This window comes from Chiloscyllium punctatum, chromosome 10 (assembly GCF_047496795.1).
Source record: "Chiloscyllium punctatum isolate Juve2018m chromosome 10, sChiPun1.3, whole genome shotgun sequence".
Lineage (NCBI taxonomy): Eukaryota > Metazoa > Chordata > Chondrichthyes > Orectolobiformes > Hemiscylliidae > Chiloscyllium > Chiloscyllium punctatum.
Window position 1 is genome coordinate 50,869,667 of NC_092748.1, and position 25,867 is coordinate 50,895,533.

General features: G+C 39.8%; 1 protein-coding gene across 2 annotated transcripts in view; it reads left to right on the forward strand.

The window, feature by feature from the left end:
* znf385b (zinc finger protein 385B) overlaps positions 1-25,867 on the forward strand; it is a 435,743-nt gene that overhangs the window by 67,636 nt on the left and 342,240 nt on the right. For both annotated transcript variants that reach the window (XM_072579097.1, XM_072579096.1), the window contains exon 2: positions 10,683-10,982. In XM_072579097.1, coding sequence (XP_072435198.1) covers positions 10,685-10,982 — 298 coding nt within the window. In that variant the 5' untranslated portion in view covers positions 10,683-10,684. The remainder of the gene's footprint in view (positions 1-10,682; positions 10,983-25,867) is intronic.

Consider the following 25,867-nt stretch of genomic DNA (forward strand, 5'->3'; position numbering starts at 1 on the left):
AGCAGTGGAGGACAGGACACCAGACCATGTCAGCCAACGTTATTACCTTGGTTAGAGAAGTCTCAGTCATCTAGAGGAATGCCTACCACTGTAGGTAGACAATCAACTTGCCACCATCTTTTTCCAGTACCTCTTTCTCACACTATCTCTGTACCCACCTTTCACCAAGGCTTATGCTCTATCACCCTCATGTTTGCCTGCACCATCTTTGCTCGTTTGCTGTCACCCACCCCAACTCCTAACACCACTCGCCCTGCATGCCCTCTGTGCTACCTCTGAGTGAGTCTACCCACCCATCACCTACATGGATGGTAACAGCTGTGCCACCCACTTCAATCTCCCTGAATACCTGTTTCTCATTTTAGGAGGAAAGCACCCCTCATTGGGACAGCAATAATCCAGGTGGGTGGTGTTGTCTCTTTCGGTCAGCTCCTCAACTCTGATATGAACAACATCCACACTGTGACTGCTTCAAGTAGCAGACTGACCGTGTCCAAGCCACTTGGCTGGTATCGTAGGCTGCCAAGACCCCTGAGCGAAGGCTCTGCTTTTGGGTTTGGCTGAGACCTGCTGGCAATCATGATGATCTTCCTGTCTTGTGATTGGTCTCATGGGTGCTGTATTGCACAAAGTGATATCTGGTTGCCAACCCTGACTTCAAGGGCAAAGCGCACCAAGGCAAGGTCAGGATGCTGTGAGCATCCAGGCAGGCTCAGATCCAAGTTACCAGCCTGGCGATGCAGGGTCCTTGTCCCTACGCATCAGGGTCTGTGTCCCGGAGTGCCAGGATTCGTGGTGTGTAGGGAATGTGTGGCTACCACCCATGGAGCATTCACTGGGATGTCAGGGTCTAGGGTCCAATAAAATAGAGGGGCTTCGGAATAAACAGTGAGCTGATGTTGCCAGGTACCTGCTCTGATTTCTATGTTGAGATTTCTTGATGTCCAGCTTGTTTGGCAAATTCGATAAGATAGCAAACTGAAAATTAATGAGGTGAGTTGGGCCATCACCAAGGCATTTAGTAAGCACAACTGGCAACTTGCTGCTGCCAAGTGAGAGATCTGCCTCGCCACTTGTGAAAGATATAAATTATGGTTGGAGATGCTCTCGGCTTTGAGATCCGACTTACTGGATATGTCGTGTGATTCTCATCACAGCCCATATTACCCAGACCCCTAAAAGACACCATTCTCTATTTTTATCCTAAAATCACCATATTACACTTGTACAGATAAGAGCACAACAGGTTCTGATTAATCCCCAAAATCACTTACTCCCTCAAAATTCTCTCCACTTCCCTCTTAAAAATACCTGTTCCGCCAAACACAACTCCAAAAACATCACCAATCTCTGCAAAAAGTAATTAAATCTAACTTGGATGCAGCTTTCCTTTTCTAAGCAGGAGCCCAAATCACTTGTAGAAATCTTAAACATGTTATTTTGTTCCCTGTTTACTGAAGAGATTTAAATAAGATCTCTCTCATGACTACTTCAGAATGCAAACAAATCTGTACAAGTCACCAGACACTTTGGGAACGTTGTCACAGTATGTAAATCTTTGGCTTGATATATAGGCATAGAGTACATAAGCAGGTAATTACACTCAAACTTGCTAAAACAGTGGTACATAGGATCATTACTAGAATGCTACTGGGATGTGAGACTTCAGTTATTTAGACAGACTGGAGCAGCTGGATCTTTCTCCTGGGAGCAAAAAGAGGAGTTTCAGTAGAATCATTTGAAAGAGCAAACGGGACAAAGCTTTTGCCAGTTGCAGAAGTCTTAATAGCCAGCCTGCTCAGATTTAAGGTGACTGGCAAAAGAATCAATTCAAATGAATCAAGAGGACTTGCTTTAGTAGCAAATCATCAGCAATTTGCAGCCTAAGGGAGTGATGAAAGAATCATCACTTTTGAAAAGGAATTGGATGAGTACATTGAAACTTTGCTGGGCTTTGGAGAAAGTAGTTAAGTGGATGTAATTGAGTAGCTGTTTGAAAAAGCTGTCACAAGTATGGACCAGGTTGTCTCCATCCACCTGTGCTACTGTCGAATTCTATAGTTTACATTTGTAGCTTTTTAATCAATTCCAGCTGTTGGAAAGTAAAATTTATGTTCATTGTGGTTGAAGTTATTTTATGTAAACTGTTTACATTCCAATTACATACCAGATTGAAAATTAATTGTTAAAGCAAAAGGTTTTCTGATATTACAATAACTGTTAAGGAATAACTGATATACGACCTTATTGATGACTGCAGTTATTTGTGCCATGTTCATTGTGAGAATCAAGTGCTTAAGTGTCCTCTTGGTTGCTTCCCAGTGCTACTTGCTTCGTGTGTAAAGCCTTTGATTTATGTTTCATTCAAATGAATGGAGTTAAGAAACCTTGAATCAATGGTTTCTTGGGCTTTTCTAGCAGATAATAAGGTTACTTAATAAGAATCACATTTATGTCAAATATGAAGCATCAATGTAACACTGAGGTTGATTAAGAGACTCTGTCAAATTATATCTGTTGAAACTAACATGTATACAATGCAACAAAGGGCGCCCATGAATCTGTTTGGCATTATTTTGAGATTTCAAGGATTTAAGTATCTGTGAATGTTTGTTACAAGACAGCTATTTTCCAGATTTGATGCTTCCTTTTCTTTCAGGAGAGGTCAAGTGTAACATTGAATAAGTTTGTATGTTCCCCATACAGAAGGCAGAGGTTAAAAGTTTTCAGCTTGACTTATCTCTAAAAAGAAAATGTAATCATCAGTAATATCACATCATACTCAGTATCTGATCAACCATTGTATTTTTATAGTAAGTATGAAGCAAAGCAACCCTGTACATGCATAATTATGCAAAAAGAAAATCCAGAGAATGTTGATAATCTGAAATAAAATTTTAAAAAGCACTGAAAATAACTCACAAGGCTGGTAGCATTTGTAGAAAGAGAACAGAAGTATTTCAGGCTTAATCCTCTTTCATTAGAACTCTAATACTTATAGTAGATAGAATATGTGCAAGAAGGACACTGAGATAATAGAGAATGAAGCTTTACAGTGTTGCATGCAGGTGAAAACAAATACACAGTTTCTAGTGGAAGAGCTAGAGAGCAACTTAACTAAGACACACAGCATGTGATGACATTTTCATTCAAGAAATTAAAGTGATCAGTGTGAGGCTGTTGTGACATTCAAACAGGTAACAGTGAAACATTTCTTGCATTGCCTGCCTTTGTCAGATTGTGGAATGTTTTTTCTGTACTGATTAAATGCTTAGAGGATGAGAGAGATTATGATTTTCTGCGCACAACTTGATTTCATGGATTTTCTTCCCACTGGGGCCAGGGGTTGAATTCTCTGAATATGCATCTTGTCCATGTTTGGGGGGTGGGGGTGTGTGGAATCTGTGTAATTGAAGTTTAGGTACTGTGGCAATATTACTCATAAGTGAGACTGATAATTCTTATGTACACTATTGTCTATACGCATTCAGTCAAGTTTTGAGCAAGTAAACAGGCTCAAGGTCTTTGGGCTTCTTTGCCATCACTGAAAGTAGATGATGTCCTTTTAAGTCGTCCTGAAAAGGCAGAAGAGCCCTCTGGCGAGAAATCATTTTAGTGGCATGCAGAGGCAAAAGCTTGAGGAGACAATCATCCTTTACTCACTCATGTCCTGAAAAGTTATTCCAATTTGAATTGCTGGAGACTTTCATGCCCTGGAGCAAGTTTGTTTCCTGCCCATCTTCAACCCTACCCTCAGCAGTTTATTTACGTTTTAGAATGGCTTTGTGTTTCTTTTGGTTAATGCACATGTTACAGCTTTTTTTTTGCAGTGATGTGGAGGACAAAGGATGGTAAGGAACCTGGAGGTCAATTATCGGTTGAAATATGGTTTACTGACTTCGGTTGCTATTAATTAGATGAGACTGTGCAGGATGTTGGAGGAACAAAATCCCTTGGCCATCCATTGTAGTTGTGGTGATGCACTCTGTGGCCCCCTTAATGCCCCTATAACCTTCACTCTTTGCTATCTTTATCAGTCACACCTCGATGTTCAACTTTTAGTTTAAAAAGATAGTGTTGTATGTGGATGCTCCTGGCAGTATTTATTGCCAAAACCAATTTGCCCTTGTCAAGAAGGCAGTGTAGTTGCTTTCTAGAAAGCAAATTTTAAAATGTTCCATCAGTACCATCTCCTTTTTTTTTTACTGGGGAGGTTCTGCAGAATTTGATTAATGCTTTATAAATGATATTAAGGAGGTGTATAAGATTTGAAGTCAGACTTCTAACAAAGCAGAATAGGTCTGGAGTAACCTTCAATCAAAAGCCTTATGTGTCATTTGTCACTGATAAAATATATTGAGTCATCACTGCAGATTGAAATTTCATCTAAATAAGCAACACAGCAGATGAGAAACTTGATTGGGCAGTTGAAGTGGAGTATATACTGAGACAAGATCAAATGCTAAATTTGAATTATTGGAAATAAGTAAACTCATGATACAGCTTACATTCGAGGATTTTTTCCCTGAGCAAATAAAACATTAAAATCATTCAATTACGAGAAAGTGTTTTATACTTTCCACCTTTGCTAATTCAAAAGGTGTAAAATTAGTCATTTTTCGTGATGCTTTTCTGCCAAGTATTCCAGGTAAAGCTGATTTTATAATGGTCATCTTGGGAGAAAATGGAAAATGTGCTTCAACTGCTGAAACACCGACTCAAGTAAAAGCACTGGATGTCGAGTTTTACTTGTGAAATGTTTTAGAATAAATTCCACACAAGGAGAATTCTGAGAATAGTTTTGCCATTGAATGTTGTATAGATGTTCATTGCTTAAGGAATAAAACACTTCTGACAAAATGTGTAATTGAGAATGGTTAAAGATTGAACTAGTTTGTGTAAAAGAGATACTAGAAAGAAAAAAAATCTCCAAGCTAGAATGAGTTGATAGCAAATGGGGAGTGTTGCTGAACAAAGAGATCTTGGAGTGCAGGTTCCTAGCTCTGAAAGTAGAGTCACAGGTAGATAGGATAGTGAAGGCGGCATTTGGTATGCTTTCCTTTACTGGTCACTGCACTGAGTACAGGAGTTGGGATGTCATGTTGTGGCTGTACAGGATATTGGTTAGGCCACTTTTGCAATATTGCATGCAATTCTGGTCTCCCTCCTATCAGAAGGATGTTGTGAAACTTGAAAGGGTTCAGAAAAGATTTACAAGAATGTTGGCAGGGTTGGAAGATTTGAACTATAGAGAGAGGCATAATAGGCTGGGGCTGTTTTCCCTGGAGCGTTGGAAGTTGAGATTTATAACCTTATAGAGGTTTGTAAAATCATGAAGGGCATAGAGAGGGTAAATAGACAAAGTCTTTTCCCTGGGGTGGGGGAGTCCAGAAATAGAGGGCATAGATTTAAGGTGAGAGGGAAAAGATTTAAAAGGGACTTAAGGGGCAACTTTTTCATGCGGAGGGTGGTGTGTATGTGGAATAAGCTGCTAGAGGAAGTGGTGGAGGCTGTTATAATAACAACATTTTAAAAGGCATCTGGATAGATATGAATCGGAAGGGTTTAGAGGGATATGGGCCAAATGTTGGCAAATGAGACTAGATTAGTATATCTGACCAGCATGGATGAGTTGGACCGAAGGGTCTGTTTCCATGCTGTGCATCTCTGTGAGTCTAGGTCACCATTTTACTAATTATAGAAAGGAGTCCTTGTCAAGGAATGATTGGTTTTCTGAGAAAAGTGACATTTGATTTTGTGGTATGCAGGATATGGAAACTCGTTTTTTCTCTTTCTTCTGTTTGTTTTGAAATGTTGTTTGTTGGTGGTTCAAACTTTTTGATTTGAAGTTTAAAGGGACTCAGTTAACCGGCATTTTCTTTTAATGAGGATTGAGGGCATTGATTGATTAAGCACTTTGAGCAAACGTGGAGAGGCTCTTCTGGGACACTGGTCATTAGTTAGGTGGAGACAGATGTTTTGTAACGTTGCATTCTGTACGAAACAAACTAGTATTAAGTAAAAGATTAGTGTCTAGTTTCCTTGTTCAGCATCAAGCTGTCAAAGGTTGAACATCATTCACCTCATGTTTATTTGAGTGAAGAAAAAGTTGAAATTTATTCACAAATTTACAAAACTATAATCAGTACCAGAACTGGAGAAATATTCTGCTATGTTTGCATATATGGAACTTAGTCAGAGTACATGCGATACAACACTAAAAAAACTGCAGCAGAAAAATAATGGTATGGCCCAGACCAAATCCTTCAAAACATGCCAAGGAGATAGCTTAGGCCCCAACTGTTTCTTATTTTAAAGGCAGGTGCCAGGTGTTATGTTCCAGATGCAATTCAATTGGTCAAAATACCAGGCTTGAAGTAACGCATACTTTATTCGTACGCTATGGTTAAAATAAAAAGTAAAAATAAAAGAAAAGACTGGGCTTAATTGTAACTCTATTGAAATACATAACAAAATAAAAAACTACTTATTAACTGTTCCAGTGTAGTCACATCCCATAAGCACACCCTTGGCAAAGGCAATGCCAGTAAAATAGATTGACTGACATGCAAGTCTAGTGGCAAGAAAAGAACCCAAGTTTTTAGGTCTGGCAAAGACAGTGATGTCGCAGTTTTCACAATCCCAATAGTATCTGAAAGTTAAAATTCAGTTCCTGGTTGTATGGGAGTTTGACCACACCCATTCAGGCTGCTTCTATTCCAACTTTAAAAATAAAACCTCAAGGACATTAGTGTGAGGCAAACTACTCAGCACCTCTGTCCCAACCTCCCTTTCAAAAAAAGGCAAAGGACAAAATGCATCTCTTCAAGCTGTAGTATTGTTGTATTAAACTGCGACCACAACCTTATTTTTGATGTAGGTTTTTTTAATGCACTTGGTTTTTTTTTTAGCAGTGCAATACTATCTGATGCACATTGTTGAACACCAACACTTGATAACATAAATTGTATCCTTTGTGATTATTTTGATTTATTATGAATAATGAGAATTTTTGTAATGTATAGTTGTGTAAACTTTTGGTTTACACATGATAAATATTGTGCATTTTTACTAGACAGTGTATGTTGCTTGAAAGAACAGCAGTCAGAAGAAGTGTACTTAGAACAAATAGAGTCATAGAGTTGTACAGAATGGAAATGATCCGTTGGTCTAACTCTTTCATGCCGACCAGATGTCCTAAATTAATCTAGTCTCATTTGCCGGTGTTTGGCCCATATCCCTCTAAACCTTTCCTATTCATATATCGATCCAGATGCCTTTTAAATGTTGTTATTGTTACAGCCTCCACCACTTCCTCTGGCAGCTCACTCCAAACACGCACCACCCTCTGAAAAAGTTGCCCCTTAAGTCCCTTTTAAATCTTTTCCCTCTCACCTTAAACCTATGCTGTCTAGTTTTGGACTCTGCTATCCTGGGGAAAAGACCTGAGGAAAGAGATTTAAAACAAACATGAGGCAAATTCTTTACACAAAGTGTTCACGTTTGTAATGAACTTCCTGAGGAAGTGGTGGATGTTGGTCTAATTACAACATGTAAAAGACATTTGGATGGATACATGAATAAGAAAGGTTTGGAGGGATATAGGCCAGAAGCTTGCAGGTGGAACAAGTTTAGTTTGGGAATTATGTTCAGCATGAATTGGTTAGACTGAAAAGGCTACTTCTGTTCTATATGATTCTATGACTCCATGACGCTCAGAAAAGTAGCCACTTTTGAAATACTGCCTTCAATTCTGGTCTCCCACCTAGAGAAAGGATGTTGTGAAGCTTGAAAGGTTTCAGAAAAGATCTCGAAGGATATTGCCATGGTTGAAAGGTTTGCTTCTAAAAGTCCATCTCAATGTTGAATTACTGCATTGGGGCTCATGGAGTCTGGAGGAACAGGCAAACAGAGAATTTAGAGTCTTAGACTCTTTGAGTTTACAGTTGCTCTTAGGATCATTGTGTTCATACCAGTACTCAAACATCCATCTATCCTAATCTGAGTTTCCACCACTTGACCCATAGTCTTGCACTATGGCATTTAAAATAATATTTGTTAAATGTCTTGAGGGTTCTTGTTTCTACCACCTTTTTCAAGCAGTGAGTTCCAGATCTCCAAAATCCACTAATGATTTTTTTATTTTCTGATCCCCTCTGAACCTCCTGCTCCATATCTTAAAACTGTACCCTCCAATAAAAGCAACACATTTCTCCCTATATACTCTGCTTGTGGCCCTCAGAACTTAATACACCACCATCAGATTTCCCACTTCTCCACCCACCCCCAGCCTTCTCTGCTTAACGGAAATGACTCCAGCCTATGTCATCAGTCTCCATAGCTGAATTGCTCTAGTCCAGGAAAAATCCTGGTGAATCTCTTTTGCACCCTTTCCCATGCAATCGCATCTATAGTATGGTGAGCAGAATGCAAATCATGCTCCAGCTGTCACCTCGCTAATGTTTTATACAGTACCATCATAACCTTCTTGCTCTTGCATTCAGTGGCCTTGACTAATAAAGGCAAGTATCCTATGTGTCACCTTAACCAATTTATGTCCTTGGTTTAGAAGGATTGGTGCCAGATATGAGTTGCTAAGTGACCTGGAAGAATTTAAATGAAGAAGAAAATTGGGAAGACTCTGAAATAAACTACCAATTACACTGCATATTTTTTATAAATGCTGAAGCCCAATTTTAATCTGTCACCTTTATGTAATGTCCTCTTATCTACATTTCCAAATTGGGCCATGTATTCAGCAGCAAGATGTCCAATAGGTTTTTTTTTCTTCGTACCAGACATTGAGGTCACTTGCCATCATCTTAATACTGTTTCAATCAGTCATTATCTTAGCACAAGTTGAGAAAACAGACAGGACCATGTTTGTTTCTAAGTTTTTGTATCACAGCGCATTTATGCTGTTTCTTTTGGATAATATGTCATTCCTTAAAAGAATTATAGGGACATGGAGAATGTGGATTGATAAAATTTCATAGAAAGCTTGATTTTTCGTGATGAATAATTTCTTGCTGTTCTGATCAGAGAGCAAATCTCTGCTTCATTTCATGTTTCTCGTAACAGTTGTTTATTGATTGCTGTACATTTCATTTGTACATTTGTGTAAGAACAACTTTCTGGGACTGATTTTGCTCTGCGTAAGAAAGGGTAGGCACTTGTTGATGGCAGTCAAAAGTTTCCTTGGGCTTGTCAATGAAAACTTTCTCCAATTTGGCATCTGCAGCAACACACCACCCACTCGGATATGTTTTGTGAACAGGGCATGAGTCTTTATTGAGCAACACCACCGGAAAGTTTAAGATAAGAATTATACATAAGATTTAAAGGGTCCACAGAATGCAAAATGAAGATTAGGAATTGCAATTAAGAAAGAGGCTTAAGGGAAAACGGGATATAAGATGAACAGAAAAAAAATAAATAATGATTTTTGTTTAAAACATCTCCAACCCTCTTCCTTTGTGAATGAGACTTCCAAATGCACCAGCTTTAACTTTTTCAGTCACTTGTGATGGGGAACTATAGCGGGCACTCCAAGTTCATCCTGTTGTGGTCCTTTATGTGTTAAACCCATCTCTTGAATATTTCAATAGTGCATCCCATTCAGCAGCAGGTATTTCTAACACGGCCTGCTAGATTTCTGCTTTTAGTTGTGCAAAAGCTCAAACTTTGCTGACCAATTGATCCCATAATGATGGTAAGTGCTGTTGGCCTCAGTCTTATCTAGAAATCCCAGAATCAAGACTCTTTTATCCATGGGTTCAGGAGTAGACTATTCAGCTTGATCCTACATCACTATTAAATATGATCATGTCTGATTAACAATGTCAATGCCCATTCCCGTACCATCTCCATATTTGTTTACCTATTGGCATTTAGAAATCTGACATTCTGTATAAGTATTTCTAAATGTTTGAGCTTCCACAGCTCTCTGGAGTAGAGAAGTCCAAAGATTCACTACCTTCTGAGTAAAAGAAATAGTCCTCACTTGGTCTTAAGTGGCATCCTTTTTACTTTGGAATTGTGTCCTGGTTCTAGATACAGGAACCAGGAGAAATATAATACCTGTATCTACCTTCTTGATTCCTTTAAGCATCTTAGAAGTTTGGATGAGATCATCTCTCATTTTTCAAAATGCTAGGTAATACAGGTCCAGTTTTTCTAATTTCCTCATAGGACAGCTCTCCTGTTCCAAGAACAAGTCTTGGTGACCCTTCATTGCATGCACTCTCTGTGCAAAATATCCTTCCTCAGGCACAGGGACCAAAACTGTGCACATGACTCCCAGGTGTGGTCTCACCCTGTACTATAAAATTGAAGCAAGAGTTTGTTGATCCTGTACTCAAGTCACCTTGTGATAATGATCAATCTGCCATTAGCCTTCCTAACTGCCTGCTGCACATGCATGTTAGCCTTCAGTGACTTACAATTGCTAATCTCCTCCTGTTTAAGAAATACTTGCAGATCTGTTCCTTCCAGCAAACTTGAGTATCTCTCACTTTCCAACGTAATATTCCATCGTCCCATTTTTGCTCACTTACTCAGTAATTCAACATGTTACAGTTTTATTTTGAAAGAAGTAGTGTCTAAATTTCACATTCAGTTTAAGAATTATGGTTAATGTGTGATCTGGTTGTCTAAATGTCTTGTGTTTAAAACTATTGCAGGTATGAAACGCCCACTGAGTCCTGAGCAGATTACTGAAGATGTTGCGATGAAATCAGTCGACCTTTGCACTTACACCAGTGGAAAGATATTAAGTAATGAATACTTGGACTATCAGTTGAACATAAAGAAAAGAAAAATAGGACTAGCGTTGTGTGAAGTGTGTAACATTCAACTGAACTCTGCAGAACAGGCTGAGGTTCACTATAATGGGAGGTCTCACTTGAAAAGAATGAAACAAGTCAATGGCTACACTCCAGTTAATTCAGCAACCAGTGCCATTGTTACAAGCGCCAGTACAGGTACATGGATTTATTTAATATGAATTGTTGAATTGTGCATATAATTATTCTCATAATAGATCATTTATTCATTGGTAGTTTCTATTTTGACTTAGTCTTAGTTGAATATTCAGTTGGTTTATTTGTTTGTGAAGTAAACAAAAATGTGTTCCATCTGTGTACTTTTCACCCATTGTGAGCTTGGCTTTTGGACCTGCAACTCTGCAAATAATTTACCTGCTCAGCTGGATACTTTGTAAACTGTTTTTGAATTGCCTATTGTCTAATATGGGTCCCATTGTGAATGAAAGGTTGGGAGTCATTTCCAACTTCGTGCTGGAGTGTAAATGCACTGTTGTAGGCTAGACAACCCTCGGCAAATGTGCCAATTTATTTCCTTCTATTCAAATGAGTAGAATGGAAAATCTGCCAGGGTCTAAAAGAAACACTTAACCTGAAACACCAGTTGTATAGTCTGATGGTAAGTTGAAAGTGATTCATGTGATTTGTAAGAGAAAAGTATTTACTTTGTATTATATCATTCTTCATTAGGATTCTAATAGACCATGACAATAAAATTGGGAAAGGGACATATTGCTCATCAAGATAGTTGAGATGAGTTTTGCAATGGTACATAATTCTAACATGTTTTGCAGCTTTCACAGAAGTATTTGTGGCGAGATCTGTTTTTTTAGTTGATCTCATTGTTCAAAAGCACTTGTTTTTCAGTTTCCAGAGCCTGCATCAAACGTTCTCAAAATAATTGCCACTTAGCAATCATATTTATCTAAGTCTCCATTTTATTTTGTTTAATCTCATTTCCTTTTTGATAATTTTGTGTGTTCTGTATGTGAGTCATGTTGCACAACCATTTTTTATTTTCCTGAGTTTTCCTGAGAAGGTGGGTGCGGTGCTGTTCTGTGAGCCACTATAGCTATCGTGCCTTTGCTACCATCATGTTTATGGTGCATAGGAATTCTGGCATTAGAACTACTATTGATGATTCAACACGTGATATGTCTGAGTCAGGATGATATGTGATTTAGAGAGCAGCGTGCTCCCAGAGGTTTGCTTTGTTTGTCCATGGTGGAATAGGTCACTCTGTTGGGCGATGCTGTCAAATACTGTTGATGACTTACAGAGAATGGAGACCTACAGCATGGAGACAGGCCCTTCGGCCCAAACTGGACCATACTGACCAAAATGTCCATCCACGTTATAAGCCCATTTCCCTGCACTTGGCCCATATCTTCTAATCCTTTCCCATCTATGTATTTGTCCAAATACCTCTTAAATGCTGCTAATGTACCCATCTCACCAATTTCCACTGGCAGTTCATTCCATGTGTGTACTACCCTCTGTGTAAAAAATAAAGTTGCCCCTAAACTTCCCATTTATTCTTTACCCTCTTACCTTAAACTGATGCCCTCTCACCCTCTTGTCCTCAAACCCCCAACCCTGTGTTAAAAAAACTGAGTGCACCCTATCCATTCCCCTCATGATCTTATGCACTTCTATAAGAGCCCCCCCCCCCGCCCAACAATTCCCTCAGTCCCCTATTCACCAAAGAAGAAAAGTCCTCGCTTGCTTCACCTCTCCCTGTAGCTCACTCCCTTGAGTCCTGGCAGCATCCTTGAAGTTTTCTTCTGCACTCTTTCCAGTTTAATAATGCCCTTTCTATAACAATGTGACCAAAATTGAACACAATACTCTAAGTGCCATCTCACCAACATCCTGTACTACTAAAACATAACTGTCCAACTTCTCTACTCAGTGCCCTAATTGATGAAGGCCAGTGTGCCAAAAGCCGCATTCACTGCCCTGTCTACCTGTGACTTCACTTTCAGAGAACTGTGCACCTGAACTCCAGAATCCCTCTGTTCCACTACATCCTTAAGGCCCAACCATTCATCATGAAACACTTCCTCCTTGACTTTCCAAAATGCAACACCTCACATTTGTCCACATTAAACTCCATTTGCCATTTCTCGGCCCACTTCCCCAGGTGATCAAGCTCTTGCTGCAATTTCTGATAACCTTCCTCACCATTGTTGCATTGCATTCTGTAAAGAATTACTGCTGCACATGGGTGGATACTGAATGCAGCAGCAATACTGATTAAGCAGATTGCTCTGATCAAAATAATGCCACATTCCTTGAGTATTGTAACTATACCTGTCAAAATGTTATGTTTATGAAGCTTTCAAGAATGCTATCTTTTTGGATAGTCTCTTCCACTTCGGGTGAAATAGAGGACTGAACAGATGGGTATTTAATATTTCCACTTGGATACAGGGCCTGTGTGATTCATGTTGCTATAAAGGTGGACTATATAGGGGAGGAGTTCATTACCAGCCATACATTTATCGTGTTGCAGAGTTTGTTTCAAATATCCCTGGACCTTGCAGACTGGTTATTATATTTTTTTCTTAAATGCTTGGATTCTCATTGAAGACATGAATATAAATTTCTGTGGTATGCTTTTGGAAACAAAACTGAATTTGGTGATTTACCACATCACAAAGTAAAAGCTGTAAATTAGGATTTTTAGGGTGCTAGATATTGAGCAATTGTTCAATTTTCTCAAGTAATTTGTTTTAAGCTTGAAACAGCAACCTTTGGACATGAATTTTTCTACTTATCATATCACCAGCACTTCAGGACTATCTCCTCCTTACCTTCCTCCTCCCTAAATGGTTAGACCTTAAGTTACTCAACTGTACATAAAAGTCACAAGTAGCCTAAATCATCTATGAAATAGTTTTCATTATCACAACATTTGAATGTTTGACTGTTGCCTCTTAAACTGAGAAAATCTAATATTCCCTCAGCTGCAAATAATCTCAAATGATGCTTCTTTTGTTGTTAGTTCTTTCTCACAGCATATCCTTGACATGGAATGCACATTAATTTCTTGACTTACAGAATAGTAATGCCATCTGCAGGCTGCCGTATAAAACAATGTTAAAAATCACACAACACCAGGTTATAGTCCAACAGGTTTAATTGGAAGCACACTAGCTTTCGGAGCTGATATCGCCTGATGAAGGAGCGTCGCTCCGAAAGCTAGTGTGCTTCCAATTAAACCTGTTGGACTATAACCTGGTGTTGTGTGATTTTTAACTTTGTGCATCCCAGTCCAACACCGGCATCTCCAAATCATGTATAAAACAATCATTTGGAGGAGCCAGTGTTGGACTAGGGTGTACAAAGTTAAAAATCACACAACGCCATGTTATGATCCAACAGGTTTATTTGGAAGCACTAGCGCCCCAAAAGGTCGTGCTTCTAAATATGCTAGTTAGACTATAACCTGGTGTTGCGTGATTTTTAACTTTGTATAAAACAATAGTGAATACAGCAGGAAATGCCTCTGCTCTCAGTGTCGGAGCCAGTTTTGATGATCTAGTGCTCATTTTGCTAATAGATTGCAGCGCACATTAAAATGTGACCAATGATAAACTATCAAAGATTGCTGACAGTCTTTGCTTTAAAATGTGCAGAAATAAGATTTGCTTGTACTAATTGCTTTTTGTCAACACACTAATTTTAATTAAAACCATATGGCATTGGTGAGTGAACCCGTATTGAAGTCAAAGGCTGGGTTGCCTAGTCGCATTATAATAATTAACCTGATCCTGAAAAATCAACCAGGGAGAAGGTAGGGGCATAATGAAATAGGCGATTCATACTCCTGAACTATCGAAGATATGTTGTGACAGCAGCTGGAAGGGAAATAAATCCATTGCTGAATTTTGAAATATGAAAGCATTTGTGACGAGATTTTCCTACAGCTCATTATAACTTCTTGGTTCGGAAGTGCTGACCAGGATTGTGTTTTTCTTGAGAAGGGCTGTGAAGTGGTTTAAGTTGTTGCCTGTGTGGCCGTTTCACAGCAACCAGTCTTGATGCAGAATGCTGAGCTCAGAAGTCAGAACTCCTGTGTAAGTAGTACCACCACTTATATTGTTGCTGTGATTACATTTCTAAGTGAGAAGGATAAATGCTTGTCCTAGTTTTTAAGGTGAGTCCAATTGTTACAAGTGTGGAATTTACAAGATTATGTTTTAAACTGCCTTTGTAATCTCAAGTAAAAGTGAAGCTCCAGGAAAGGGACTTGCTTTGAAGTTGTGCACCTCTGCTTAGCAACATTGCAATGTGGCTTGGTTACCATGGGAACAAGAGGGCCTCAAGATTTAATGAGCAATGCTCAAAATTCTCACTGCTGAAAATTGAGGCAAGAAAAGCTGGGCTGATATTCTATTTGCAGAAGTGCAGGCAGAAAGAGAAAAATATGAGGTTTTGAAGGGACAAAAGCTTACAGACAATGGGTTAGTAGAGCGGGGGAGACTGTCCTTGCTTTGGGTGATCGGGTGGAGTGTGGGATGGAAAGCATTCTCTGGTTAAAGGCAATCGAAGAAATCTGAAAGATTTGCCCAGCTGTGGTTGGCAGGGGAGGTGGCAGGGGCTGAGGAAAGCATTGCCAGAAAGGGCATTACTGCTGATAGCTAGTTTGGAAATTTGCCAGGAAACTGAGAAGACGCACCTTTTGCTGGTTGTGAAATGCTTCAAAACATTGAGAAGTGAATTAATTGGGAGGATTCAACATGGATTTCTTAAGGGATATCTCTAACTTGCTCGAGATTTTTAAAGACATAATGGAGTGTGTCAATGTGGGAAAGGCTGTTGATGTGGCGTATGTGAACTTCAAAAAGTTGTTCAATACTGTCCTGAACAACAGCCTTTGAGGACCTTTTACAGGGCATGGAATGAAAGGGGTGGTAGTAGTGTGGATATGAAATTGGTTGAGATATAGGAAAACAGAATACTAGTTAATGTGTATTGGGTTGAGGAAGGTTTGTGGTGGAGTTCCAAGGTGTTAGTATTGGTGCCTTGCATTTCTTGATTTACGTAAATGATCCAGATATCAATATACCAGGGACATATTCTAAGTTTGTGACAAGAAAAGCCTTGGGTATGTTGCAAACTGTGAGGAAGACAATGGTAAACTTCCAAAGGACTTTGATGCACTTTGTGAACTGGCAGATCAAGTTCAATTTGGAGAAGACAATATGAGATGATGCATTGTGGTACAAAGAAAAATGGAGTGACGGAATGCAGTGACAGTACTATTCTAAAGAGAAAACAGAAATTGCTGATGGAGAGAAAGCAGAATTAACATTTGAAGCCTGGTGACTATTCATTAGAAGAGTACTAACGAAGAGTCACCAGACTTGAAAAATTAACTCTCCTTTCTCCCCACAAATGCTGCCAGATTTGCTGAGTTTCACTGGCAATGTTTGCTTTTGTTTCAGACCTCCAGCATTGACAGTTCATTGTTTTATCTTAGTATTATTCTAAAGGATATGCAGGAGCACAGAGACCTGATGATGTATAAGTTCTTAGAGGTGGCAGGGCAGTAAGAGAGAGCTCTTAATAAAACATGCATTGGGGGCAGCACGGTGGCTCAATGGTTAGCACTGCTGCCTCACAGTGCCAGGGACTCAGGTTCATTCCCTGCTTCAGGCGAGTGTCTGTGTGGAATTTGCACATTCTCCCCGTGTCTGCGTGGGTTTCCTTTGGGTGCTCCGGTTTCCTCCCACAATCCAAAGATATGCAGGTCAGGTGAATTGGCCATGCTAAATTGCCCATAGTGTTAGGTGCATTAGTCGGGTAAATATAGGGAATGGGTTTGGGTGGGTTACTCTTCGGAGGGTCGGTGTGGACTTGTTGGGTTGAAGGGCCTGTTTCCATACTGTAGGGAATTAATCTAATCTAATGTTCTCAGAATTATAAATTAGGGCATACAGTACATGAGCAGGGAGATTATTCCAAACTTGTATTGTGCATTGGTTAAACCTCTGCTGCAGTATTGTGTTATAGTTTTAGATGCCACACTACAGGAGAATATGGACACATTGAAGAGAGTGCAGAAGAGGTTTGCATTAGTAGTTCCGGGGATGAGATGATTAGTTATGAGGATTGATTGGAGATGTTAGTATTGTTTTTCTTGGAGAGCAGTAGGCCTGAAGGAAGATTTGATCAAAGTTGTCAAAATCATAAGGGTCCAGACAAAGTAAGTGGGGAGAAACTATTCTTGCTTTTAAACTGATAGAGAACCAGAGGGTCTGGTTTTAATGTGTTTTGCAGAAAAAGTAAATGTGATGTAAAAATTAACTTTTTTCACACAGCAAGTGGTTTGAGTTTTGAATCCACTGTCTGGAAGTGTGGTGGTGGTTGCTTTGATTGAAGCATTCAAGTGGGCATTAGATCATTATTTAAAGAGAAACAATGTGCAGTCTTAAAAGCAAAACGTAGGCAAATGACACAAAGCCAGAATGTTCCAACAGCCAGTGCAGACACAATGGAATGAATGTCCTTCTTCTGCACTGTAACAATTCTATGATTCTGTGAAATCTTTCTTTTTGAAAAATGGATTGCTGACCTGTTTTGGATTGTAACAAATCCAAGGCTATAATGAAAATTTGATTTTTAAAAATCTCTATGTTCTTTATTTACATAAATATGGAATAAAGGGACTGAGGATAACTGTTGTATCATTGACAAGTGTCTCTGCTTAATAGTCACACAGGTGGAAGAGTTTCCCCTTTTTCTTGTTTGTAATCTTGCATGCATTGTGTGCCTGAATGATCAGTTATGCTTTGCAACATTTCCAGGACTTCTGAGAGAATTTTGTACTATGTTCCATTAAGATTATTAATGATGGATTTAAATTTGCATCTTCATGGAAGGAATGTGTGATTACAGCACCCAGCATTTGGCTCATTACATAACAGCAAAGATTTATGTTTCTGAACTAGCCGTACATCTATAACACTAGTGCCTATCCAATAAAGTGCCCATGGGTACCCTGTCTCCAAAAAAAAAGTACAAATCCAATGTTAGCAAATATTGCTCTATCAGTCCATCCTCAATCAGCAACCCTTTGATGGAATATGTTGGTGACAGTGCTACTAAGCAATATGTAATCATGAATAGAGTCAAGATTAGAGGTGTGCTGGAAAAGCACAGCATGTCAAGCAGCATCCGAGGAGCAGGAAAATCGACGTTTCGGGCAAAAGCCCCTTCATTAGGAATTTCCTAATGAAGGGCTTTTGCCTGAAACATCGATTTTCCTGCTCCTCTGATGCTGCCTGACTTGCTGTGCTTTTCCAGCACTACTCTAATCTTGACTCGTAATCATGAATAACCTGTTCACCAATAAGACGTCTTTGTTCTGCCACTCAGTTCCAGAACCCACTTCAGCCTGCATCCACACGCGGCCAGAAGACCTGGACATGAGGTAAAAGAGGGCTGTCCTTGATATTACAACAAAATTTGATCAAATGTAGAATGTTGGAACCCTGGCAAGAGTTGGTGTTAGTAGGAATCTGGGGAGAACACTAAATCCCCAAAGTCTTTCCATCACCTACAAGGCATAACTTGTATGCACATTTGATCATGTAGAAGCAGCAGTAGGCTATATGACCCCTTGGGTTTGCTCCCCAGTTTGAGAAGATCATTGTTACTCTGGTTGTTGCATAAACTCAACTTTTCTGTTTGCCCCCATAACCTTAGATTCTTGATTGACAAGAGAATCAAAATGTTCCTGTCAAAAATGTTCACTGATCCTATCTCACTACTAATGGAAAAGAGAATTTGACAGTCCAATTACCAATGAGGAAAAAAAAACTATCCAAATCCCTTTCTGATGAGAATGTATGTTTTGTGAGTGTTCTGAAATATGTAATGACTGAGATTGGAGGATGTACCAATTCCCTTTTAGTCCCACTTCTCCGCTAATTTTAATTTCAGAAAATGATGCTGAAGAAATAGTGAAGAGGCACAAAGAATTGGTGGAGGAATTGAACAATTACTTTGTGTCAGTCTTCAGGTGGATGACATGAGTAATATTGCAAAAATTCAAGAGAGTTGGGGGTGAGGTGGCAGAGATGTGTGTGTGTGGTGGCCATCATCAAGAAGGTGCTAGAAAAACTGAAAGGTCTGAAGGTGAATAAATAACCTGGACCAGATGGACTGTACCCCAGAGATCTGAAGGAGATAGCTAAAGAGATAGTGGAGGCATTAGTAGTGATCTCTCTGAATCGCTGGAGTCAGGGAGGGTCCCAGAGTAATTTCCCTGTTTAAGACAAAAGATGGAAGATTACAGGCCGATTAGCCTGACCTCTGTCATTGGTAAGAGTTTGGAGTCCATTGTGAAAGATGAAATTTCAGAATACTTGCAAGTGTATGGTAAAGTAGGGCAAAGTCAGCATGGTTTTATCAAGGGGTGGTCATGCCTGACAAATCTGCTAGAACCTTTTGAGGAAGTAATGAGCAGGTTAGACCAAGGAGAGCCAATGGATGTTATTGACTTCATTTTTTAGGAGGCTACTGAGTAAGATCAGGGTCCATGGTCTTAGAGGCAAGATACTAGCATAGATAGATTCTCAGGCTGGCAGCCAGTGACTAGTGGTGTTCCACAAGGATCAGTGTTGGGATCACAACTTTACACATTAATGATCCAAATGAAGGAACTGAGGGCATTCTGGCTAAGTTTGCAGATGATACAAAGATAGATGGAGGGGCAGGTAGCATTGAGGAGGCGGGGAGGCTGCAGAAAGATTTAGACAGGTTAGGAGAGTGGGCAAAGAAGTGGCAGATGGAGTATAATGTGGGAAAGTATGCGGTCATGCACTTTGGTAGGAAGAAGAGAGGCATGGACTATTTTCTAAACATGGAGAAAATTCAGAAAACTGAAGTGCAAAGGGACTAGGGAGTTCTGATCTAGGGTTCTCTTGAGTCAGTAGTCAGGAAGGCAAATACAATGTTTGCATTTATTTTGAGAGGGCTGGAATATCAAAACAGGAATGTACTTCTGAGGCTCCATAAGACTCTGGTCAGACCACATTTAGAATATTGTGAGCAATTTTTGGCCTCATATCTCAAGAAATATGCACTTGCCCTGGAGTGGGTCCAGAGGGGATTCACGAGAATGATCCCAGGAATGGAAGGCTTAACATATGAGGAACTTTTGAGGATGCTGAGTCTATACTCGATGGAGTTTAAAAGGATGAGAGGGGCACCTAATTGAAACTTACAGAATGGCCTTGATAGAGTGGACTTTGGAACAATGTTTTCATTAGCATTAGGAGAGACCAGGACCCGAGGAGGTAGCCTTAGAGTAAAGCGAAAGAGTGGTGAATCTACGGAATTCATTGTCCATACAAGGCTGTGGAGGCCAGGTCACTAAGTCTATTGAAGACAAAGATAGGCAGGATCTTGATTGTTAAGGGGATCAAAGGTTACAGGGAGAAGGTGAGAGAATGGAGTTGAGCAACTTATCAGCCATGATTGAATGGCGGAGCAGGCTCGGTGGGCTGAATGGCCTAACTTCTGTTCCTATGTCTTATGGTCATATTTAACCAGGCTAATTATAGAGATCTTAGGCTGTGTTTGTTTTTACCAATTCAGCAGGTTTCTTTAGTCAGCAAGGAATTTTTGCACATTAATCATTTTGTGTTTTGTGTTTTATGACAAGAATAGGTTTGGGCTGCAAAAATAGATTTAACTTTTAATCATCTATCCTAAACTTCAAATGAGGAGATATAGCTAACAGGAAAAATAATGGTCAAACTTAATATAATGCATCAAACGACAAACAGGATCAAGACCGAGTCCATGGATTTGTCACCAATCTCCCCCAAATGTTCATGATAATGTGGGTCACTGTAATTCATGAAATCTTCGCAAAGGAGTATGATGCTGCACTTCTGACAAAACAGCCTTGAAATTCTCTTAAAAGTTGCTCTGTGATAGACTGGCTCACTTTTGCCATCTGGTAGTTCACTTTTTCTGGGACAATGTGGACCATTTTCTGGAAGACCCTTCAGCCAAAGAGTGATGAATCTGTGGAATTCACTGCCAAAGAAGGATGTGGTGGCCAGGTCATTCTGTATATTTGAAACAGAGGTAGATAAGTTGTCGATTGTTAAGGGGATCAAAGGTTATGAGAGAGAAAAGCAGGAAAATGGAGTTGAAAAATCAATCAGCCATGATTGATTAGCAGAGCAGACTTGATAGGCCGAATGGCCTAATTGCCGCACCTGTGTCTTATGGTCTTACATTCCCTTGGAATCTTGGAAACCTCTCTCTAGCACTTGGAAATTTCTCTCACAGATGCCATTCCAGCTTTGCATGAACAGCTAGTACTGAGCCTGGATTTTTTTTTCCCCCTGAACTCTAAATGACTCAGTTCCACCAGCAACTACTACACATGGGCTTTCAAACTCACCTCTTGCTTACACAGCTGTCAGTGGCAGATATGTTTTCTGAGCTCCCACAACTCCAAAGAGTTTTCCCTGGATCCCTGATACCAATGTTTGCTGCCTATTAATCCTGGGACTTCATCCCAAGTTCATCCTGACTTTTTGCAGCACAGAGCCATCCAGCTACTCTTGTCCATTCAATAAGTCACCATCTACACATTGGACTCACTGTTTTTTCTTATTTTGTTTTATTGTTCTGTCAAGTTTGATTTGAAGATCTGAACTGGGAACTGTGAGCTGAAGCTGAACATTGGACAGTGAGCAGCAACTTATTTTTTTTTTGAAAACACGGGACAAATAAGCTCGTCTTTGAGAGGCCAGGCCTGAAACTTAATTGCAGGTTAGTTCTTGATCAAAGTACTCCATCGATGCTTTATCACTAAGCAAAGCAGTATGTCTGACCAGAAAGTGGATGTTTGGCTAGTAGCAAGGTCAGTACCTGGGAATTGGTGCCTGCAAATCTGGAAGAGAACATGATGGTCAAATAGAGCAAGAGGCTGGAGAGTTTGAGCTGTTTTATTTTTTGGACTGGTGTTTCTAAGAGAACGAGTTTAGCTATAGATGCTAGAATGTAAAGACTTACATGCTTCCTGCCACTTTCAGCCATTGGAAGTTCAGAGAATAGAAACAATGTTGGAAGTTTTGCTCAAACTTCCTCAGGATGAACTCAAAAGATGGCCCCGATCCATATCTTCAGAAAACCAGCCAAGAAGTCATCATATATACCTGTGAAACAAAGTATTGTGAAACCACTTAAGTAATCTCACCAGTTTTGTTATTTTCTCAAATTTATTCCTTAACTGTGTTTGATTGTCTTTCTATGTTTTGTGTGAGTGGGGTTGAAAAGAAAGATTCTTGGGTTCAAATCATAGACACCAATTAGCTTATTGTTTGTTTAATTTTGTTAATCTAATGTTACTGTATTATTTATAAATAGTTGAAATCTTTTGTTTAAAGTACAAACCTGGTCTCTTGGGTTGAATATTCACAGTCTGAGGTTGCTTTTAATATGTCTGGTTAGGAACAATCAAAGTCAGCTTTTGAGGGTCTTTGAAAGTTTTAATTTTACTGTGTTGTGGATATCAAGAGAGGAAGGTTGATGTGATTCGGTTGTCTGCCTTTGTTTGTAGGAGAAAGTGAGGACTGCAGATGCTGGAGATCAGCGCTGGAAAAGCGCAGCAGGTCAGGCAGCATCCAAGGAGCAGGTCTCCTGCTCCTTGGATCTTGCCTTTGTTTGTGCAGTTTAGTTAACTTTTGAACAATGCAGTGTAACATTTGCTTCCTGTGTTGAGATTTCCTCTGAGTCTCACTGTCCCTAACTTGACTGTGACTGTGGCGAGGAAATGCTCTTCGGTAACTCCAGAACATTTTAGAGTGACCTATTGAAAACCTTACAACAATCCATGCCATTGTTCGACAAGAGTATTGAATGTAATTAATATTTTGGATTAGTCAAACATAGCAGTCCCTTGGAACTCTCTTTTCTGAATGTTACAATGCATGCCATTTGACAATCCCTGTAGCTCCAAGACCTGTAACAAAGCAGGAATTAATCTCGAATAACTCCTTCAATTTCTGTCACAGCATTTTTACTGTCCAACCCTTTAATCCAATTTTGCAATATAATTTTCTGTATGTGGTCCCTTGTAAATGCATTTATTTATATTTAAAATAGTAGTCTCTGACCCACTCTTCTCCTCTTTAACTGAATCCAAAATTTAATTCAGTTATGATTGCTGCTGACTGGAGTCTCTTGCACGGCAAGCTAGTTAATTAACCTTGTCTCATTGTACCTTAGCAGTTTTAGAATAACCAGCCAACCTTTCTGGTTAGACAGGCAGGAGGCTGGAAGAACACAGCAAGCCAGACAGCATCAGGGGGTGGAGAAATCGATATTTTGGTGTAACCCTTCTTCATGATTGAGGGTGGGTGTAGGGGGAGCTGCAGATAAAAGGGATGGCAGGACAAGGTAGTGAAGTGGGGTGAGGTGAAGACAAGTAGAGGGTATGACATGGTTGGTCAATGGAAGGAATGAATCTAGTAGGTGGCTGGAGGAGTGGAAGGTAGGTAGGGGAAGGAGGTTATTTGAAATTGGTGGACTCAATGTTGAGTCCTCTGGCCTGCAGGCTGCCCAGACAGAAGATAAGGTATTGTTTCTCCAATTTGCAGTTTGGTTTGTTACAGCAATGGAGAAGACCAAGGATGGTCATGTCGGAAAGGGAGCAGGAAGGTGAACTGTTCCCTAAGTTTACGTTTGGTCTCCCTGATGTAGAGAAGATTACATCAGGAGCATCTGATGCAGTAAGCTCAGTTGGAAGAGAGGCAGGTGAACCTCTGTCTCACCTGGAAGGACTGCTTGGATTCCAGCGACTTCAGTTCTTTTCATCTCTTAAACAATCTGGTTGGCTTTCAAACATTCAATTCTAAGAAATTATCCTGAAAATGCTCTGTGCTTTCCTGTTCCAAGCTATCTTTGCCAATCTGACTCATGCGATCAATATGTAAGCTGAACTTGGCTATGATTATTGCAGCACTTTTCTTTTAAGGTTGAAATTTTATTTCATGTAAACATTGTCTTACATTTCCCTGTTAGTGGCCCTATCAAGTATGGCTGCAATTAATTTCTTATATTTTTTATTTTTTATCTTTGCCGAAGCTAATTCTCCTTCTTTGATCTTTAGAACTAAGATTAGCTCTGAATATTGTACTAATATACTATTCAATTAACGAGATGCCCTAACCTTTCCCTTCCATGATTCTGAATGTGAAGTGAATTTGAATCCTGTATTCAGGTCATGGTCACATTGCAGCCACATTTCTGCATTGGCTAACAGGTCATAGATATTTACTTCTGTTTAAACTGTCAATTAATCCGCTTTATGTGCATTCAGGAACAGAGCCTTTTAACAATAAACTGCTTTTGCATACTTTGGCCTTATCTGCTGTGGCACTCTTTAGTATGGTATTAACTGCAGTGCGTATAAGGTTAGTCTGTTATGTTCAACAGCAGGGGGCAGTCAAAGCATTTGATGTATTGATGTGTTGCGATCTGCTAACTATGCATATCGATCAGACTGTCTTTTATCTTTTTTACTGTCTAAGCTTAGTTTTTGTCTCTAGGGATCTTTGTGTTGCAAAATTCTGGTGCTTATGATCTGAGTTTTTGTACATTAGAATACATTTGTTACATTTAATGACTCGAGGCTTAATATTCAAACTATCAGTAGTATTATGAGTGTGTGCATGATTGAACTTATGGTGGTGAGAATTTTTCAGTGCTTTCAGCACTGTGATATATTTAAATATGAGTGTAACTTAGCAACAACCAGATGTTGAGCTCAAAGCATTCACTTCAGCTAAATGCTCCAAAGATGATCATTTTAACTGAATATTTTACACTTTTGCTGTCAGTGTTTTCCACGTTCAAAACTTTATTACCATTAAAGACTCAATTAATATGACAGACTTTCCAACTGAAGTAAACATGTAAACTCAAAACCTGAAACCTATTAAATGGATTGAGATGAAATACAAGTAATTTAGCCTTGATGCTTTGACAAGATGCCTTTTTTTAAGGATTGTTCAATGTTAAATTGTATTATTGCAGTCTCATAGAGTCATCGAGATGTACAGCATGGGAACAGACTGTTCGGTCCAACCTGTCCATGCCGACCAGATATCCCAACCCAAACTAGTCCCACCTGCCAGCACCCGGCCCATATCCCTCCAAACCCTTCCTATTCATATACCCATCCAAATGCCTCTTAAATGTTGCAATTGTACCAGCCTCCACCACATCCTCTGGCAGCTCATTCCATTCTCTCTGCTTGAAAACGTTGCCCCTTAGGTCTCTTTTATATCTTTCCCCTCTCACCCTAAACCTATGCCCTCTAGTTGTGTACTCCCCACCCCCAGGGAAAAGACTTTGTCTATTTATCTTATCCATGCCCCTCATAATTTTGTAAACCTCTATAAGATCACCCCTCAGCCTCCGACGCTCCAGGGAAAACAGCCCCAGCCTGTACAGCCTCTCCCTATAGCTCAGATCCTCCAACCCTGGCAACATCCTTGTAAATCTTTTCTGAACCCTTTCAAGTTTCACAACATCCTTCCGATAGGAAGGAGACCAGAATTGCATGCAGTATTCCAACAGTGGCCTAACCAATGTCCTGTACAGCCGCAACATGACCTCCCAAGTCCTACCTCAATACTCTGACCAATAAAGGAAAGACTATCAAATGCCGCCTTCACTATCCTATCCACCTGCTACTCCACTTTCAAGGAGCTATGAACCTATACTCCAAGGTCTCTTTGTTCAACAACACTCCCTAGGACCTTACCATTAAGTGTATAAGTCCTGCTAAGATTTCCTTTCCCAAAATGCAGCACCTCACATTTATCCGAATTAAACTCCATCTGCCACCTCTCAGCCCATTGGCCCATCTGGTCCAGATCCTGTTGTAATCTGAGTAACCATCTTCGCTGTCCACTACACCTCCAATTTTGGTGTCATCTGCAAACTTACTAACTGTACCTCTTATGCTCGCATCCAAATCATTTATGTAAATGACAAAATGT